The 20978-nt window shown below is 36.4% G+C and overlaps 1 protein-coding gene across 6 annotated transcripts in view; it reads right to left on the reverse strand.

Annotated features, from left to right (window-relative positions):
• Window positions 1–20978, reverse strand: part of PPP3CA (protein phosphatase 3 catalytic subunit alpha) — a 332878-nt gene that overhangs the window by 160502 nt on the left and 151398 nt on the right. For all 6 annotated transcript variants that reach the window (XM_054484215.2, XM_054484214.2, XM_054484217.2 and 3 more), the window contains one exon: window positions 14567–14767. In XM_054484215.2, coding sequence (XP_054340190.1) covers window positions 14567–14767 — 201 coding nt within the window. The remainder of the gene's footprint in view (window positions 1–14566; window positions 14768–20978) is intronic.

Consider the following 20978-nt stretch of genomic DNA (forward strand, 5'->3'; position numbering starts at 1 on the left):
ACTCTAAAAACCTGAGGATCCTTTTTAAAACAAGGTCCACAAAGGTAACATAACAAAGCTCAAATAAAATAATATATTTCAAAGAAATGAAATTTACATAATAGAATATAAAGGGAAAACAAAAGTGTTTTAAAAATTATTTTAGTAAAAATAAGGTGGAGGTTCCTCTGTTATGTGAATAGTTTTGTCAATTTTTAACTTTCCTCCAATAAGTATAATCTGGAATCTAAAAGCAGGATTTGATAAAAATACACAGAAAAGCTCATTATGCTTTGCAGCCAGACCACTCAAAAATCACATTTGACATAAAAAAGAAACACATTACAATGAAAGGATTATACAAAATAAAGCATCTCACAATTCTATGATTATATGAATGTTTAGCAATATGAATTTGCCATGAGAGACACACAAATGAGTTGTCATATCTTTAGATAAGAAATTATGAGGAGACTTATATATAGGGTGAGACAGGCTAAATAGCACAATTAGGGATGTTATAAATTATAACCATGAGCACTAGGAAGCCTATCGAAATCAAAATAAGAGTTGACAATAATTTGATTGTAAAGTGATTTGTATGGAATAAAAAGGTAAGATTTTGAACAATTTCATATGGGATTATTTACTCTTAAGTTGTCATACTGGGCTATACTGTGCTTTTCTCTATCTCTAGGACAATAAAACCAGGAAAAATTGGAAAACAGCTTAATTTTTCTTTAAAAAATAATTGCATAAAAGTATCTCTAAGACCTATCAACTTTTAAGGTGACAGACTGAGATTCAATTAACATTTTTTTGGTATTAAACAAAATCAAACTGAATGAAACAATCATTAAGTACCTAACACAGACAGGCATTGGGACAGATGTTAAGATTGCTTTCAAGAAGTTTTAGATACAGTTATTTCCCTCAAGGAATTTTCAGGATAGCCAGGAGAGAGAAGATACTACCTAATAAACATCAAATAAAACAGGCTTAAGTATTAAAATGCACTGGGAACTAGGGGAAGAGAAAGACCTTGCTATTTGAGGAGTCAAGAAAATCTTTCCAGAGGACGTAGGACCTGAGCCTGCTCTTGAGCATTGTACAGAGTTCACGGTGGTGGGGAAAAACAAAACAAAACAAAACAAAACCACAACAACAAAACAGAAGGCATACCTCAGATAGATCACATTACTCTGATGTATCTCAAGTTAGAGAAACAAAGACAATCAAGGTTCATTAAAAGAACAATATATTGGCTTCTCTCTGGAAAAGAACAGGGTTTGCAGCAGGGACTGATGGTAGCTATGGCAGGATACATAGGTAACAATCTGTAGGAAAGGCATTAACAAATCTAGATTTTGTGTTTGACATGGTTTGGCTGTATGCCCACCCAAATCTCACAGTGAATTCCGACCTGTTGTGGGAGGGACCAGGTGGGAGATAATTGAATCATGGGGGCAGGTCTTTCTCATGCTGGTCTCATGATAATGAGTAAGTCTCACGAGATCTGATGGTTTTAAAAATGGGAGATTTCCTGCACAAGCTCTCTCTTTGCCTGCTGCCATCCACGTAAAACGTGACTTGCTCCTCCTTGCCTTCCACCATGATTGTGAGGCTTTCCCAGCCATGTGGAACTGTAAGTCCATTAAACCTCTTTCTTTCGTAAATTGCCCAGTCTCTGGTATGTCTTTATTAGCAGCATGAAAACAAACTAATACAGTATTAGAATGCAGGACAAAAAATTTATTAAAAAGACCCAGCTATAACAATAGCTTAAATATGATAAAGGCTTATTTCTTTGGATATAAGCAATTTGAGGTAACATGGCTTGTACACAATGTTGGGACCCAGCGGCCCTTCTGTCTTGTTGCTCTGCCATACCCGACATATGACCTCTGTCCCATGGTTAGAATGGCATCTTTAGCTCCTGCCATCCCAAGAGTATTGGCAAGAAGGGGAAAGGGAAGCAAGGAAGACATTAAAATTTTTAGTTGCATGATCTGAAAGTAACACATGCTACTTTTGCTTATACCGCATTGACAAAAACTTAGTGACTCAGCCATATATAGTGACAGAGGAAACTAAGAAATTTAGTCTTCAGCTGAGTGGCCATGTGTACCACTTAGAAAGAATAGAAACTACAGGAATGAAGGTTGAGATAAAATAGCGTACGATCAACTCAATCCTACAGAATAGTGTGTTACAATGTCCTCTAATGAAAACTATCAAAATCCTTTGCCCTGTTTAACTCTTTGATATCTCAAAATCAAAAATATTTGTGATTAAAAATATATGAAAGCAATTTTAGAAAAAAATTTTGATTCTCAAAGTTACATGCTATAAAATGGGCACTGTGTTACCATTATGAACAATGCATCCCATCCCTTTCCTTGATCCAAGTTTCTTTATTTGATGTTGTGTGAAAGACAGACTGGAAGCTGTTGACTTTCTCTATCAAGGCTATTGCACTGCTTTGCTTTTCCACATTCTTGCTTCAATAACTCATCGCTCAACCCTACCTGATTCATCATAAATTATGATACACTTACCCTATGAACCTTGTGCCACACTGCTTTGAGAATCACTACTATGAGGAATGGCTAGTTACAGAGGCTTTCTAACTGGAAGTAGCAAATAGTGCATACATTCTATAGGCCCAAGCTCAGAATTATGGGAAGACAAAAGTAGCTAGGTTAGAAAAAAGATAAGTCACTCCCATAGACTTCCAGTGGTCTGTAATTTTATGTCCTTTGACTCAACAGGGAAATGGATCAAAGACACAGAGCTAACACCACAGGATCAACTGAAAGAGAAAGAAATAGGTAGAGAATGGAACCTGACTATGCTCGTTAGTTGTGATACAGGCAGTTAAAGCCACAGAAGAATCTAACAAGGTGGTGCTTGTAAGTTGAAGGAAGAAACCTATCCAGGTCCTGAGATGGTATACTGTGCTGATTGAGAGCTTCAGGCCCAGAATCAGTTCCCTGCACTTGATTCCAGTGGCTGCATTTACTAAGGCTCTTGTCATAAGTTACTTGCCAAGCTTCAGCTTCTTTATCTGTAACTGTGCTAATATGGTAGCTACTAGCCACAAGTGGCAATTGAGCACATGAAATACAGTCAGACTGAAATGTGTCTTAAGTATAAAATAAACATCAGAATTAAAAGACTTAGTAAAAAAAAGAGAGCAAAATATGTTATTAACAATTTTATATTGATTACACGTTGAAATGAGAATATTTTGGAAAGCTGAAGTTATGAAATACATTATTAAAAATAATTTCACCTGTTTCTTTTAAAATTTGTAAGTGTCTCTTAGAAAATTTAAAATTATACATGTAGCTCACACTATGTATCTACTAGACAGATCTCCTTCTCTAACTTTGGGAATAACAGCAGTACCTACACCTCATAAGATTGCTCAATAGAGCATATAAAACCTTTAGTATATTGTTAGGCATGTAGTAAAGGTCCAAAGAATGCTAATTACCATTCTTTAGCACTTGGAGTTAGAAGGGAAGGGTTAACCTAGTTGCTTTATTCCAGGGTGAGGCAAGGGTTTATGGCTGCACACTGTAGCATCCAGCAGGAATCAGTCACTGGGGGAGCTGCGGCAGTCCCACAGAAATGCAAGAAGGAGCAGGAGGCAAAAAATTGCAAGCTATATGCCTTAGTTAAGCCAAAAGGGAGGTCCAAAATGTCTTTTTAAATGGTAGTCAAATGCTGTCATGAAATTTTATTTGGTCCTATGCTAAAGTAAGTTGTTCAAATTGTCTTCTTAGGTAGCCCAAATATATAAAATAATTCAGCACTTGCATGCCAAAATTCTTCTAACTAGAAAAAAAAAAGTAAAATTTCAGACAAGATTTGTGAGGTAATAATATTTTGTTATTTTTATGTGTTATACAATAAATACTATTTGATGAGAATTTTGAAGAAAGAGGTGGAAGGAAGAAGAAGAAAATAATTCCGGGGTTCATCCTTCACTGGAGGACCAACAGGAATTGAGGTCTTATGTAAATTATCTGAATTTCATTGAGGGACATTAGAAGGATTTCAAGATTGTTTTAAAATGATTCCAATATCTCTAACACAGTACTTGAAAGCAATTTCTAAAGCTAAACTTTTGAAACCTGGTCATGTAGTGAAAGACAAAAGAAAAAAAAAACTATGTATTCACTTTAAAAATATTAACTAGCTCTTCAAACATTCTAATTTTTACATCACCTCACTAACTTCACTAGCTGTAGCATGCCTTCTTTACAGGTTGCATTATGTTGAGGGAATAATTTGATGCTTATAAAACATGAGTGTCAATTAGAAACCTGTTTCAAAGAATTAGTGGAGAATATTAGAAGAAATTCCTATTCAAGAATATTTTAATCAATGGTTTATGGCCACCTTCCCTGACTCATAAGACACTGGGCTCTGGAACCAGACTGCCTGGCCTTGAGTAATATTTTAATGGAAGGGTCATGGCCTTAGAACCAAGAACTCCGGGCTGTGGACAGCCTATGTCTATGACCCTGGGAAAGCTCTGTAAGCCTTTCTATGTCTCAATTTTCTCATCTATTACATGGATATCCAAAGAACACCTATCTCCCAGAGTTACTGCTGAGTTCATTCATTGCTTAAAACAGAACCTGAAATATTAGCTCCTATCTAAAAATGGTTTAAATTTCTTTATAGTGTACAAAAGAATAAAGGCATATTTGAGGCCAATCAATATTATATTGTTTTGACACATGATCCTTTAACTTACAATTTCTTCATTTCTCCAACTGAAATGGTATTTGCCTAGTGTTTTCTTATTAACATGTTGAAACATACTAAGAAATTGTTATAAAGACAGCCTGAGCTTTCTAGAAACCCTAGAAAGCTTTGACAAAGAGGTATAGAACAAAATACCCCCAAATAGTTTAGGGTTGCCAGTGAGAGGGAGAAAAACTCACTGAAAATCCCTGCAATATTTTTCTGATTTAAATGTCAGAAAGCAATCTAAAGTTGCATATTATTTGGGAAATGTAAAATCCAAATAATGTACACTTTGTTGGTAGTTCCATGAACTGTTAAAAAGTCAATTACTCAAACATGAAATGAAAATGTATTTACATCCAAATGATTCTCAATCATCAAATATAAAGAAATTATTACTTTGACATGGGACCCTTTAGCAAAGCCCATCCTTGCATATATTTGGCTATTTACTTCTAGTTTTCTAATATATAATAGCTCATATTTCCCATTTTTAATTTTTCATTTTCTTCTTTCTAATCGATATACTGATAGCGCAAAATATGTTCAAGAAAACAAAATTTATTTTCTTTCGAATTAAAACTCATTTGGAATTTAGAAAAGGTAAGTAGGGGACAGCTGTGGTTAGGAGGAACTATCTGTATACTCTGTCACAGCACAGCCCTCTCAGTCTTTACTTACATCCACAAAAGGGGAACTGCAAGCTATATTATCCAAATTAATGGAGTTTTTACAAGGTGTCTATACTTCTAATCACCAAAAAACCATACACTAGAATCAACAGTTGATATAACAGATACGTAACAATAATACCGGTCACAATAGTAACAGTTACAGCAATAACAACAAAAACTTACTACTCATTGGGCATATCTGTGCTGTGGTTGCAGCATTTCACTCTATCTGAGTGACAGGCATGACACTAACACCACTGAATAGATAGAAAGCTGAGATTTAAAGAGTTGAATATCCTGCTGAGTGGTACAAAGGTAGAAAGTGGCAGACACAAAATGCTAATTTAGAGATTCACAATTTTAATGTGGACACCATGCTGGATAGGCAGAAAATAAAGTTACTGCTGCACTGTCATTAGGTGATACACCTCAGGTGACCTGCACAGCAGAGATTAAATCACACTTCCTATTATCACCTCTTCTTGTCATTTTTTTTTTTAAGATAAACTGGCTGAACCAGAAGTTTGAAAATAAACTGAGAATTCTAAACAGCCTATAGAGGAGGGAAAAAGTCTGTAAGATGGCTCATTGCCACCATGTCCTTAATAAACTAAGCTAACCAGCCATAAATTATTTTCTAAGGGGCTAAAATCATCTCATGTATTTTTAACATTTCCTCAATTCAGAGTCTCAAGCAGAATGGATATTTTATATCAATAATGCAGGCAATTTAATGTCTAGCTTTCACCTACCTTTGATATATATTTAATAAATATTACCAGCTTATCTCATGAAGAAGGCATAGCAGTGGTTGAGATTAAGCTAAGGTCCACCTTTGAAGGAGTTGGCCTTTAATGTTTAAAACATAAGAAAGAGAATTTCAAATGAATAATTTCTGTTTCATGCTTGATTATCTGAGAATCCCTTATTCGCCACATGGTATCCAAATATCCACTCAAACTTTACCTTTTAAAATTAAATGAAAAATATGTAACTAGGATTTTAAAGAGGATAATGAATATCTACAAATGTCTGTGAGCAAAGCTGAGTTCTGAAACTTGCAGCCTGATTATAATGCTTTGTAAGAAAGAATCAGATTATGCTTATTAACAAAGACCAAAGCAAACATGCATATCACTTCGAGAAAACAGAAAGGGAAACATAAACGATCCTTTGTTTGAAATGAAAACAAACGTCTGCATGTCATTTCAAAAATATTCTGCATAAGCAATATAGGATGTATGATTCTGAGAGCAATTAAAAGAACTAGGTGTATCAAATGCATACCACCAGATGGCATCTTAAATTAGATAGCACATTCAGAGATCGTGAGAGTTAATAACTGCATTTCTGGGAATCAGGTTCATGAATTCCAAGTATATCTTTTCATATTAAAATGTCTGACACAAATCATAAAATCCAGAGAAAACTAACAATAATACTATCTTGAATATGACAAAAATATATGAATCTGAAAAGAAAGGCAGTGAAATAAAAAGGTGATCTTGACATCTATTTATATGAAGATAAATAAGTCATTATAAATGGAGCCACAAGAGCAAAAGAAAACTTGGTTAATCATTTGAGGCTTCCTTTATTTCTATCTAAAATTTTTCTTCCTGCTACTCTTCATATTAAAATACAATGTTGTTTGATAAAAATTTCTGAAAAACACTTGATTATCTCATGGATAAGATTTTTTTTCTATCATTGCATAATCAGTATAATCCTACTTTTTCAAAATACATTTTGCTATAAATATTATTTTCATATGATGAAAGTGATCTAAAAATGAAACTTCTTAAGAGTTTGTTATCTCTTTTAGATATGGATTTACATATATGTATATAGTTTGCTACATAGACCTTTTAGGGTTTAATACATTGGGCTCTTTTGAAGGCTTTTCCCTACCTCCTCAACAGACTGACTTAGGTATCAAACCATTCCACAGACTTTCCTGTTACTTCATAAGGCAATGCTCAATGATGCTGCTGGCAAGGCAGACAAAATACAGGAGAAGAATAAGCTAACTGACCTCCAGGTCAAACACAAAGCCAGGACTGAACTGCCTGAAGGCCTTCTCTCAGGTAATATATTTTCCATTAGTGAGGTGTGGACCTAAAAGCATTTAGTTTATATTTTTAATAATATTACACTTTATATACCAAGACAGTAACTTTACAAAATAGTAAACTAGCTGCATGAAAAATGTATATTCTTTTTCTTTTATAAATCCACTAAACCACAGATTCCTCTGTAAGAAACAACTTCCAAACAGACTTGTGTATTCGTCAAGTATCTCATGTATCTGTGTCCAAAACACTCCACTAAGACAGAAATCAATAAAATCAACAAACTCAGGAAAACAGAACAGACTAAAAAGATAACTGCTATGTAAATGGTTACACTAACACAAAGAAACACACACATATATAAACATATACTCTAGAGGTTTTCGTATATTTCCATTATATTATTATCATAATTTACTATGTACAAATCAGCCGTGCAGTTATACTAAAATTATTTTTAAATAGAATAATATCCACAAAACCATAATGCATGTTTATGTCCTCAGATGTTCAACATTTAGTAGGATAACAGTATGAAACAAAAATATTATTCAGGACAATACAGTTAATGTCATGTTACATATGATTACTTTCAGATTTAATGACTTCATAAACCTGTAAAATTAACCTCCACCCCCAAATAAAACAGAAATAGACATAGTTGAACTGCTTGGGATTTAATCCCAATTATGGCACTTTGTAGCTGGGTAACCATACTAAGATAGACAATTTCACTGAGCTTTAGTTTCCTCACTTGTAGAATGGAACTGATAACAGTACTTTTTTCACAGGGTTGTGTGAACACTAAGAGTTAAAAAGTACAGTGTTTATGATAGTGAACAGCAAAAAAAAAAAAAAAAAAAAAAGAAAAACCCAAAAGAACCTAACAAATGTTAGCTTTAAAACAAAAACAACTCAGTTTATCCCCCAAAAAACTATAAAAAATTATGATCTACTGTCACCATAGTGTCATACACGAAAAGAAAGCATTTTCGCTAAAATGAAAATGAAATTTTCACTCTGGATCAGTGAAAACTTTGTCATGGATCAGAACCAGTCAGTGACTGGTATTTCAGACTGTCCATTATAGTCCATACATGTTACTGACTCAGAAAGAGAATAAAATCAATGAAGTCTGAAATTATTAGGAACACTTCAGTGAGAAGCTGGAATATGGATAAGATTGGAAACATGAGTATAAAAATGAGTATAACATAGATGAGATTGAAAACATGAGTATAACCTGGGTAGACCAAGGAAAACATCTACAATTTTTTCCTTACAGTACCTAAGAAAATATTCCTTCCTTATCTGGAGGCATTTCAGTATTACCTGAAACACCACTTCTCTTAAAGCCACGATAGTATTGATTTTAATATATTTTAGCCTTCTCCAAAAGAATTAGAGCATTATTACTGCCAGTGATTGTTTTCAAATTTTAAGAATAATAATTCTGGGGATGTTTACCTTCCTGTGAAAACAACAGGCATTGCTTTACCAAAGGTGCTTAAATATGTCATTATTTGTGAAAAGTACCAACTCATGAGAACATAAAAGGGATGTTAAAAGGGATATGTATACTGTGTCTTAAAGTAAAATAGTTGTTCATGTAACCATGACGTAATTGTAATGACTGTCAAATGTTTCCCATAGATAGCGCTACATGTTTATTGATGTTAATATTGTATTACCAATTCGTACACACAAATACTGAATTACTATGGTTCAGCTATTCTTAATAGAATACTGTATTCATTACCACTCAGCTCACTGATACCTGATTTTGAGCCCCTGGGTTACATTTTTTGTTTGATACACTGTTCCAGTAGCAACTTTCTATAGTAAACTCCCCAAGAGCTTGTAAAGAAAAGAACTATGAATTTTTTTTTCTGGGAAAAACTACATACATAAACTCTATGTCCCAAATATGCCAAGCATTCTGTTTCATCCTGCCTGCTTGTATTATAGAAACACACTTTTATTTAAAATATAATAAATTATAATCAACAGTCAAAATAATTTATTTCTTCTACTTCTTGAGGACCCTTTGCATCAGTATTCTTTGTATGTTTTCTTCAGTAATGAGCCAGAAAACATTCTAGTCACGGGAACAAAAGCCCAAGACTTTAACCCTACAGTGCAGAAGTAGAATAGTGTAGTATAATAGCTAAGCATAGGATATGTAGATAAATGCCTGTTTAAAGCAAGGTCTTCAGCTTACCTGCTATGAGACTTCAGTCTAAGTTCTTAAACCAATGAATCCCACAGTGTGGTCCCAGATCAAGAGCATCATCATTATCTGGGAACTCAGATACTCAAATTCTAGGCCCTACTCCAGACCTACTAAATCAGAAACTCTGGAGGCAGAACTCAGCAATCTGTATTTTGTGAAGCCCTACAGGTGATTCTGATCTATGGTCAAGTTTGGAAACACTGACTCCACCTCTGAGTCTCCCTTTTCACATTTGTAAAAAGCGTTTCCAAGAACAACCTTGCAAGACCAGAGGTGAACAGATCAAAGGACTTTGGCTCTCACGCAGTCACCTTTTATAATATAATCACTTTTTTAACCAAGGGCTGAAATTAAGGAGTATATGGACATCAAAATGATGTGTGGCTGCCGCAGGCTGGGACTGAAATGTGCTGACTTGCCAGCAGTGGGCCGGGTATCAAAATAGGTCTCTGGCTGCAGGACAGGCCCTAAAGATTTGGCCACTAAAATCACAAGTGGGCAAAATGCCCCAGACAAAATATTTTATCTCCATATAAACTAAGGCCACATTGCTTCATACTGACAAATGACAGTATGAGGAGAATAAACACTGATCTTTTAGGTCCCAGAAGACACCGGATTCCTATCCCTGCTTAACTCTCCTCAGAGTGCAGGCAAGGGGAATTCTCCTAATTGACGTCAGCTGCTGTAAGGGAAGGACTGCCATGACCTTAAACTTGGCCACCAGTCCACTCTCACATCCAGGAACAAAGCCAGAGGGTTCTCCTGGCAACTGCCTGACATGCTAAACGGCAGGCCCAGGCACTGAGGGAATCCTTTGCTGCCCCAGGGACAAATCCCCCACTGCAGGAAACTGACAAACCAGAGAGATTAGCAGTTTGCCCAGCTGATGCTGGCCTATCCCCTCTGCCCAGAGAGCAGAACATGAGTTCTAAATCATTCTATTCAAAAACCTAAGCTCCCGGTCTGCTTTTGCATTACAAATGAGTGGAATGTTCTCTGCTAAGTGAAAGGGAAAACAGGAAAATATGAGAACTTCAGGGAGAAATGTAAATTGGATCCCTGCACAAATCATCTTACTGTTTTCAAGAAGACTTTAAGAGATATTAACGTTTTAAATACAAACTATCAGATGTTTTAAAATCAACTTGAACACTCATTTTATAAAAGGTCTTGTAATAAAAATAGGATTGAATCCCCTACCCTGCCATGGCTCCCTTGAACAAGTATGAAAGTTTCCTAATCACCCCCCTCTTAAGAACTCCTCCCCACCTCTTCCTACTCATCTCATCCAGGACACTATTCCAGCTGCAAACATGATTATGTAACTCTCCTGCTCAAAGATCCCCTCAACCCCCATTCCCTACAGAATGGTATCAGAGTAAGTGCTGGTTATAGAGATTAATATTTAACCCTGGCCTTCCAGCCTCAGTCTCACCCTCCCATCTCCACCCCACCTCTCATACCCTTCTGAAACCCCGCCTTCTCACAGCAAACCTCAAAGAACATGACTAGCCACTTTACAAAAAATACCAGTGGCTTCCATGTGCTGTTATCTCTGCACACATCATCCTTCCCCATCTTTTTCACATAGTACAATTTTACTTATCATACATGATACAATTCAAATATCATGTAATCTGTCAATACTTTCTTGGCTCTCTGCATTCCTTTTGCTGAGTTCTCACACCAGTTTTTAGGTACCTCCATTACAGTTCTTAAAAAACTTATAGTAATTATCTCTTTATGTGTCTGACTCCCTTACCTAGACCTTGGATATTCTATGTCTCATATGTTTTATCATCCATAGCCATAACTTTGAATAAGTTCTCAATGCATATTCACAACAGGTAGGACCCCAGCTATTTAACAGTTTCTTTTACTCAAAGATGAAATGTAATAATCAATGAGCACTGTCAAGGAAATAGTCACTTAGAAGATAGGAACACATATTGGTTTTAAATTAGCTATATCCACTTGGATACTTCCTAATTTGCTTGAATACACCTAGGTTATATCCTTTAATTTAGTCAACAATTTAAAGTACTTATGCTTGGTTAGATATCTGTTTCCATTTTTTCCTGTTATATTCTGAGCCCTTGGAGGGCAAAGACCAGGTCTTATTCACATGTATATGATATATACCACCTGTGCCAGGGAAATGTATAATAAACATTTCATTAAACTGGATTACCAAAATGTGTTGCCTCACTGATTTGGGGCCACAGTTTTTCAACGTTCCATTTGTGTGTTTGCAAGAACACAAAGATAAGTTCAACTACATTTTTTGGAAAAAAAATGTCAAAGAGGAAAAATACTTTTCTTTACAAAATGTCTGCAACACAGAAATAGTCTTCAAATTAAAAATCTGAAACAGCTACCAGTCTAGTCAGCCATGTTAGCTGAGAAAAAAATAACAGAACTGGCCTCATGGCTCCCTTGTTTGGATAAACTTCATCTCTACTCCTATGAAGATGGTTTGCTCACCTATCTAAATCCACACGCTAAATCCGCTTTGTGAGGGCAAGTCCACACTCCTTTACTCCCTCTCCAGATGGACAGATGCAGGGAGTCAGGGGACTAGGCAGCTTCCTGGTCCTTCTGACTTCTCCAAAATAAAACATAATGAATTTTCAGGGGAAAAAAATCCTAAATGAACCCAAACCTTTCATTGCCTTATGAACACTTGAAGAGAAAGTCTTCATTCATTTTAACTTTAAAGAAATGCTAAAGGAATGAAGGAATATCTAGATTTCCAATAACGAGGACATTAATTCCTCAGTTTTTCTTAAATGGGGGCAAACCACGGCAAATGTTAGTACAACTCTTCTCTAAAACATCTGAGAGTGAAACATTTTTATTAATAAAAAGTAGGAGGGAAGGACTAGAGGAAAATATGGTAGTGGCTTTTTAATTATAAAATATTGATCACATCTTTTGAGAGTTTACGTATCTACTACACTTAATTCTGAATTCCACAAAAGAAGTTATCGGTCAGTAACTTACAGAGTAAGTCTCTGGCTTGACCTACTCACCACTGGTCCAATATTGGGTTAATGCTCCTCAAGCCAATTCCTCCTCTACCTGACCCTAAACATAGTTAATATTTCTGAATTACAAATAAGAAAAAATAGCATTGCCAGACAAAAATAAAATGTAAATAATGTCAATCTCTCTAGAATGGTAATCATTCAAGATATTTTGATAAAGAAAGGTGTAGTCTGATACCCAAAAGAGCTTATCTCTTTCTTAACAGTCAAATTCAAATATTCATTTGAAGACCAATAATTTTAAAAGAAATTAGCAATCACTAGTATATATGAAATGCTTTTAGTTGCCCCCTTTATATCAAAAAGAACACTATTCTATGTCTAAATCAGAATAATATTTAAAAGGAAAATATTTTTAGCTTCTCCAAAAATGAAAACCTGCAAATTAAGCAAACTCCATAAAGAGTAGATCCAAAGTCTCTGGTATTAGAAGCTGTATACTATACAATTTTTTTTTTCTTTTTTTGAGACGGAGTCTCACTCTGTCGCCCAGGCTGGAGTGCAATGGCACAATCTCAGCTCACTGCAACCTCTGCCTCCCGGGTTCAAGAGATTCTCCTGCCTCAGCCATCGGAGTAGCTGGGATTACAGGTGCCCACCAGCACACCCAGCTAATTTTTGTATTTTTAATAGAGACGGAATTTTACTATGTTGGCCAGGCTGGTCTCGAACTCCTAACCTCAAGTAATCCACCCACCTCGGCCTCCCAAAGTGCTGGGATTATAAGAGTAAGCCACCGCGTCCAGCCCATACAAAATTTTTTGACAATATTTAATTTTTATGGCCTAAGAGAAGCATACTTACACAAAATATGTATCTGACCATAAGAAGTAACAAAACCAAAACACGAAAAAAAAAAAAAAAAGGAGGGGAGTGGTGGCTTATGCCTGTAATCCCAGCACTTTGGAAGGCTGAGGCGGGCAGATCACCCGAGGTCAGGAGTTCAAGACCAGCCTGGCCAACGTGGTGAAACACCATCTCTACAAAAATAGAAAAATTAGCCAGGCATTATGGCACCTATAAATCCCAGCTACTCGTGAGGCGGAGGCAGGAAAATTGCTTGAACCCAGGAGGTGGAGGTTGCAGTGAGCCAAGATCGCACCATTGCACTCCAGCCCGGCGACAAGAGTGAAACTTCATCTCAAAAAAAAAAAAAAAAAAAGATATTTTGTAGGGGCAAAATGCTATGGGCAAAAGAGAAAAAAATGTATCCTTCTTCCGAAAGTTCAGTGCTTCTCAAACTTTAATGTGCATCAGAATCACACAGAGGGCTGGATAAGACACAGATTGTTGGGTCTCACACCAGGTAATGTGATTCAGTAGGCTGGAGTGGGGCCTGAGAATGCATATTTTAACAAGTTTCAAATGGTGATGATGATGACACTATCAGTCTGGGGATCACACTTTGAAAACCACTGTTTTAACTTACACCCTTACTCAACCATTGTGGAAGTCTCACGATACTTTGTCTAATCTTTCCCAATGAATATCCTGTGTGCCACTTAGTATTTCTACTTACAAACAATATCACTTCTTAAAGTATCACTTCAGAAATCATCATCATCTCTAAGGGGCATTCCACTTTTTAGAGCATTGCAATCTTACAGATATTTAACACATGAAAATATGTGTATATATGTATAATATACTTACTACTCTAATGTATAGATTCAACAGTAAAAGATTATGATGAGTAAGGTATCTGAAGACTCACTGGTAACTAGGACTTTTGATTTCATGCTATAAACGACAAAATGTGTATACAAGTGGGCAATCTCCCTCCTCAGGACTTACCTGTGACTGGTGCATCAATATCCAGCAAATTTTTTTCCTGTCGAAGAATTGATGCACCCTCTGTTATTATTCTCAATGCAACACTCTCTTCCAGCCTTCCCTCCTTCATAAGATGTGCCTTTAAGATATCCACACGAGGTTTTCCATCATTATCAAACACTTCTTTTGCTGTAAGCCGGTGACTTGGAGGAAATGGAACAGCTGAAAGAAAAAAGGTCTAATTATTACATTAGCCAAAACTCAACAACAAACAATTCAATAATAACCACCAAATATCCATCCTCATCACAAACCAACTAATATACTATTTTTAGGGTGGCTGAATTAAAATATGATCAAGGGCTATCTATCAAAAATTAAGAACTGCATCCTTCCTTTGATTCTAGATATAATGTGATTGCTTAAACAAAATTGATAGTTCTTGTTCATCCAGTACTATCTCTTGCATCTATAATATCCTGATTAAGTTAAAAAGAAAAGGAATTAGAAGCAGTTTTCAGTTCAACAATAATCAACTCTGTGAAAGAAAATAGTTTCTATACAACCAACCATAACCAACTTGTGCAAAGATGGGTCTCCACTAGAAAACAGGCTCCTCTACTGGGATTAGAGGAGTGGGAAAAGGTCTACCCAACCAGATTTGCTGCTCTAACTAGAGTCACATCTGAAATAACTAATCTACTCACTGTATAAGAAAACAGCAGGAATCTGAAAGCAAAAAGGCAAAAGTGCACTGACTACTGATAAGGAAATCAGGATTTGCAGGTGAGTGTGTATGCTCTCACTGAAGGGACCTCCTTAAAAGCGAAAGGTCAGGACGTCAGGGACGAGACACAGGTATTTTTTAAAATGACACAATGACAAAGTCCAATTATTGCTCAGGCTTGGAAGCAATCATTCTCCCTTCCACTCACCCGCATCTTCTTAACAGCAAGAAGCTCTCTTGTAGCTAATGCCTTCCTCTACACTTGTGAGTACATTCATTCACTCATTCCGCCAGAGGACATTCAATAAACTCCTCTAGCTTGCCCTGCATCCAAAGGTCTATGGTAAGAGATGGTACCACAAAGGTTAAATTTGCAACAAATGGCCAATAAGCCATTTAAAAACTCATTATTTCTGTGTTTCACATGATGGTTCATTCACTGGACAACTCATCCCCGCCAGATACTAGAAGTATCTGACAAGCAGCATAAACATCATCCCATGTATCTTTCATGTGCCGTGTGCATTATGAAACAGACATACAGCATCTCCATTGGATGACTCCTCTTTCAGGAGAAGCACTTGATGTTAACGGAATAAACTTGGCCCTCTCCCTTCCTAAAAGTGTCTCTCAAAGAAGCAAGACTTACAGGAGACCTATGCCAAAAAATGTTGTGTAATCTAATGGCATAGATTTGTAATCCTGAGTGAAATTATAACTAAGAGAAAAGAAATACTGGGAAATGAACCTGTGCAGAAGGATGCAAGCATGATTTTCTGGACAATCCGGCCACATCTATTTCACTATGCTGTCATACTGAAGCAGTCTTGGCAGATTCAGTGGCTGAGCAGGAGGCTTTTGTGGTCACACAAACCTGGGTGCGAACCTTGCACCCTGCACATTCACCAGCTTATGACCTTGAGCAAGTTAAATAACCTTCTTTGGCTCCAGTTATCTCACCTGTGAAGTGAGGATTACATCTATCTGAGGATTGTTATACTAACTAAATAGTAACAGTAGTAGCTAATATTTATAGAGTATTTATTTTATGCCAGGCATCGTTTAGGTAATAAAATCAGAAACAACAATAAAACTGTAAGATGAGTAAGGCATACATACATGTGTTTATATATAAACTTATTTAGCCCCCATAACATTACTGTGCAGGAGAAACCTGAGGCTCAAAAATATTAAGCACCTTGCCCAAGATAATTACCTAGTGATTTCTGTGTATAACTCAGTGAGTTTAAACCCCAGCAGTCTGATGCCAGAATACCTTTAACAAATAAACTACATTACTTCCCAGAAAGTACTCGATAGTGCTTAGTAAGTAAAAATGATTAATAAATCACTTCTTAGAATTGAAATTCTAATACTGAGAGATATTTATTTCTCACAAATACTCCTTTTATTTTCCAAAAGTTATTTTGAGTAGCTTATAGTACAATAGATACATAATACAAAAACAAAAGACAAAATGTATAATGCCAAAGAATAGTAAATAATAAAAGAAGTCTGAAGATTAAACAAGGAGGAGAGAAAAAGAGGAAATTAGGTCATTAAATTTGAGGCATTTGGGGGTTATTCTATTTTTTTTTTCTCTGCTCTCCCTGCTTTTCCTCGCTTGACTGATAGAGTATGCTTGTTAGGAAAACATGTAGATGTTTTTCAACAGCCACATTTCTTTATGCAGGTCTTTATGTATGTTTTGAGATTAGAAAATATGTTACCTGGCAACTCCTCAAAATTCCCCAGGCTGTAAACCATGAGTCAAGATATGGGCTGGGGGCTAGAAAGGGGTAAACTTCAAAAGGATGCTTGTGGTAAGGGCAGGAGCTGAATTTTTAAAAAATGATTTTCCAAGGTGTTTTAGGCAACAGTGAAGGTTTAAGTGGCTCTGCATAACTGTCAGGCAAGAATTACAGGTGCACAGAAGGGAAGGAGGCTAATATATTGTCAGGCAGCTAAAAGCAGTGGGTCTCTGCCACACATGCACTTGCTGGCCTGATTAAACTTAAGATAGATCACAGAATTAAATCTGAAAGTGCCAAAGCATTTATGAAGGTGAGAGGCAACAGGAGAGCACCCCAGGGAGTGCCTCACCTTCATGAATTAGTCTTTCTCCAAGTCCCTAGACTCCATCCTAGGCCAAGATCACTGCAATAACAGATGCTCCACCCTCCACTGCAGATCTTTTACCTTCCAGTAATTGCTAATCCTAAGGTAACTGGCTAAGGTAAAGACACCTGCTCTGAGATATTGGCGCTGGTTCCAAATAAACAGGGGGGAGAAAGGAAATGAAAAAGGCCAATCAGAGGGCTCTATTTCCAATTGGATGGAAGGGATCCTGATGAGACGGGGCCCTTTACCAGTTAAACAGATGGCAAAGCCTGCAGGGAACCAAGATGAGCAGTAATGATGCCAAAGACTGAACACAGAGATGCCGCCAGCCAGTGAAAAATTTTCTAGGACAAAAAATAAGACTGGGCTAATATTTGTGTATTTGTGCACCTTTTGGCTTCATAAAAAGCATACCAGCCTTACAAAGGTCACATTTATTTGCTTTCTCTATTCACCTAGAATCCTACATGAAGACCTGTGCCAAATATTGAGCAAAAACTATTTAGACCAAAGAATCCAATCAGCTTGGAAAACATTTATTTAATTAATTCATTGTGAAAGTTGCTATGCTTAATATAACAAAATTGGATTTCCCCTTCCTTCCTTTGCTTTGAGTCTTACAACAAGTTGCTTTCATTGATACATGAGCAGGCCAGGACTAGAGAAATTACGTTTGTGCACATTAGTAAAAATTCAGAAATAGCTGTTGATATTTGGGCTGGCTCTTTCCAAAACAATTTTTTTGTAACTGCTTGTAAGGACAGAATATAGTGCTAAGACTTCTTAGAAGCATCCTAAAAATAGATAGAAACCTTCTCAGCTTTCTCTACTTCACAATTCCCACTCAATGCCACTTTTCTTCCTCAAATTAATAAAACAGCAAAGTAGATAAAATCTGGGACATGTAAGTCCTTGACTGACTCCTAACAGAAAACATCACAAGGCTTTAAAGGCAAACAACATATTGAGCTAGGATTATGTTCTCATGTCATTGACTGTGGAAATCCGGCAGAGACTGATTTTCAAGGGTCAATGACATGAAATTGTTTCTTTTTCTATCTGCTGTTTCCAGCAGAGAGTTTATCTATCTGATAAGGAGAAAGGTTACTAGTCTACCTATGAACCAAACTCATATGCATCCCATATTGGCATCTATATAACTATTATTAAAGCTGTTGTCAGTTATACATTTACTAGAGAGAAACACATTTCAAGTCACAAAAACCCTGCAGCCAGAGTAATCCTAGCCCTCAGTCTGGCTGACTATGGGAACTACATCTCAGAAAGATCCAGGGATCACTTTCTGAGTTTGAGGGTAGGTTAATTTTAGACCACAAACATGTGTTCAGTAGCATAAGTGATCCGTTATCACTCTGGGATAGTTCCAGGTATCTGGGATTTCTGCTTCTCAAATCTGAGTCACTTAAGCCACTACTGAAGGGATTCCACTATTTAATAGGAAACTTCTGAGGGTCATTGCCATGGTGACATCTTGACTGGAAGACGGTCAGTGAAAATACTAGTGGGATATGTAACTTTTTAAAATACTGTATCAAGCCTTCTAAATCCAGTCAATTTGCAAAGACATCGCATCTGTCATGATTGATTCACTGTGTGGAGCCTGTTTGAGGGAAAGAATTAAAATGTTTGGCATTTTCTATGCCTTTACTTATGGTATCAATCAGTAGATCTCAATCTGGACTTCACATTCATGTAACCTGGGATGTATAAAAATATGACAATGCATGTTTTTAAGTATCAGGAACAGGCTACCTACCGCCTCACCTCTTCCTGGAGTAGTCCTATAAATGCTGACAAAAGATTCAAGAGAATATTTAGCCTAGTGATCTTTTGAGCCTGTATTTTCCTCCTTTTTTCCCCCCTCAAACAAAATTATGCTAGGAAACCTAAGTATATCCAAAGGAGAAAGGGATTAAAGCAGTGTGCCTCCTTTCTCCTCAATGATGGCTGCTAAGGAGTGCTTACACAATCCTGGTGCTTTCTGGAGCAAAACTAGAAAACTCTCAACCAAGACTGACCCCCTCATACTAAATAAAAGGAAAGTGAAGTCCAGAGAGAGGATGAGTGAATCATCCAACGTCAAAGGACTAGTCACTAGCTAGCCAAACTAACACTAAGGTCTCCTGATTTCAATTCCAGCACTTTACCCTCTATATTTACAAAATATTGTACTGACTAGTCACATATGGCTGTTGACTACTCAAAAAGTAGCTACTCCAAACTGAGATATGCTGCAAATCCACAGTAAGCACTGTATTTAGAAGACTTGATACAGTATTTTAAAAAGTTAAATATAACATTCACATTTTAATATTGATTTTATGTTGAAATAATAATATTTAGAACATATTGGGCTAAGTAAAATTTGTTACTAAAATAAATTCCAACTATTTCTTTTTACTTTTAAAAAATATGTCTACTAGAACATTTAAAATTGCTTATCTAGCTTCCTTTTACTGGACAGTGGTATTCTAGACCTTGCATCCTTCTAAGTAAATGAGAACAAGGTGAGTGGAAATTAAATTTCTTAGCCTTTCCTCTTTCCCAACTTTGGTTTAATTTCTATAAAACCTCAACCTATTTCAAAACTGGCTGCACACTGAGAATTGCTTTTTTGAAAGATGATGCCCATGCCCTATGTCTAGAGATTCTGATTTAACTGGTTTAGGGTAGGGCCAGGGCATTGGCCTATTTTTACCTAATCCCAGGTTACACAAATATGAAGTCCAGATTGAGATCCACTGATCCATACCATAGGTAAAGGCATACAAAATGCTGGGCACTTTAATTTTCCCTCTTAACAAGCTCCTCACCAGTCAATCAACCACAACAGATGCAATGTCTTTGCAAGTCCAGACACATTTATTTCATCCTTCTCTGTAATCAGGACATGTACAGGAACAGCTCTTGTCCCATATTTCATGTGGCTACTGTGTGAACAAGGACTGTCAAAGATACTTATGTCAGCACATGTTAAGAGAACAGCTTAAGCATATCACATGACAGACACAGCTTAAAACACTTTCTGGCCTGACCTTCTTAGATTGGAACATCATCTATTCCCTTGTGGACATTTGTGTATGTCACAGTCCACTGTGCTAATCAAACGATATCAATTAATCAATCAATCAGCAGCACCTATTAGGCACCAACTATGTATGCACTGTATCCCATGCTAGGCAGCAAGAGGAGCAGGAAGAAATGGGCCACAGATAACAAACATAAGCCAACCCCAGTTCTGAAGAGCTTACCAGGTGGTATAATTATTAGTTTTTGCTTGAGATAGTTGGCAAAGTGTTAAACTGCAAAACTAAAGAACAAGTTTAAAGACGATGAGAAAAAATATATATAAGTAGTAAGAAAAAATTGTGTCTCTCTATCCTAAGGTTATGTCTGAATTCTTAGAAACTCTTTGATCGAGTTGCACATTTCTCTTGTTTAAAGTATATAATAAATACTTAATTTTTTAGATGACTCCAGGAGATGAGGTTCTGTTTTTAACTTATGAAAAATAGACTATGTCTATTGTAAAATATATGCCAGTTGAAGTATAAAAAGTAGCTC

This window comes from Pongo pygmaeus, chromosome 3 (assembly GCF_028885625.2).
Source record: "Pongo pygmaeus isolate AG05252 chromosome 3, NHGRI_mPonPyg2-v2.0_pri, whole genome shotgun sequence".
NCBI lineage: Eukaryota > Metazoa > Chordata > Mammalia > Primates > Hominidae > Pongo > Pongo pygmaeus.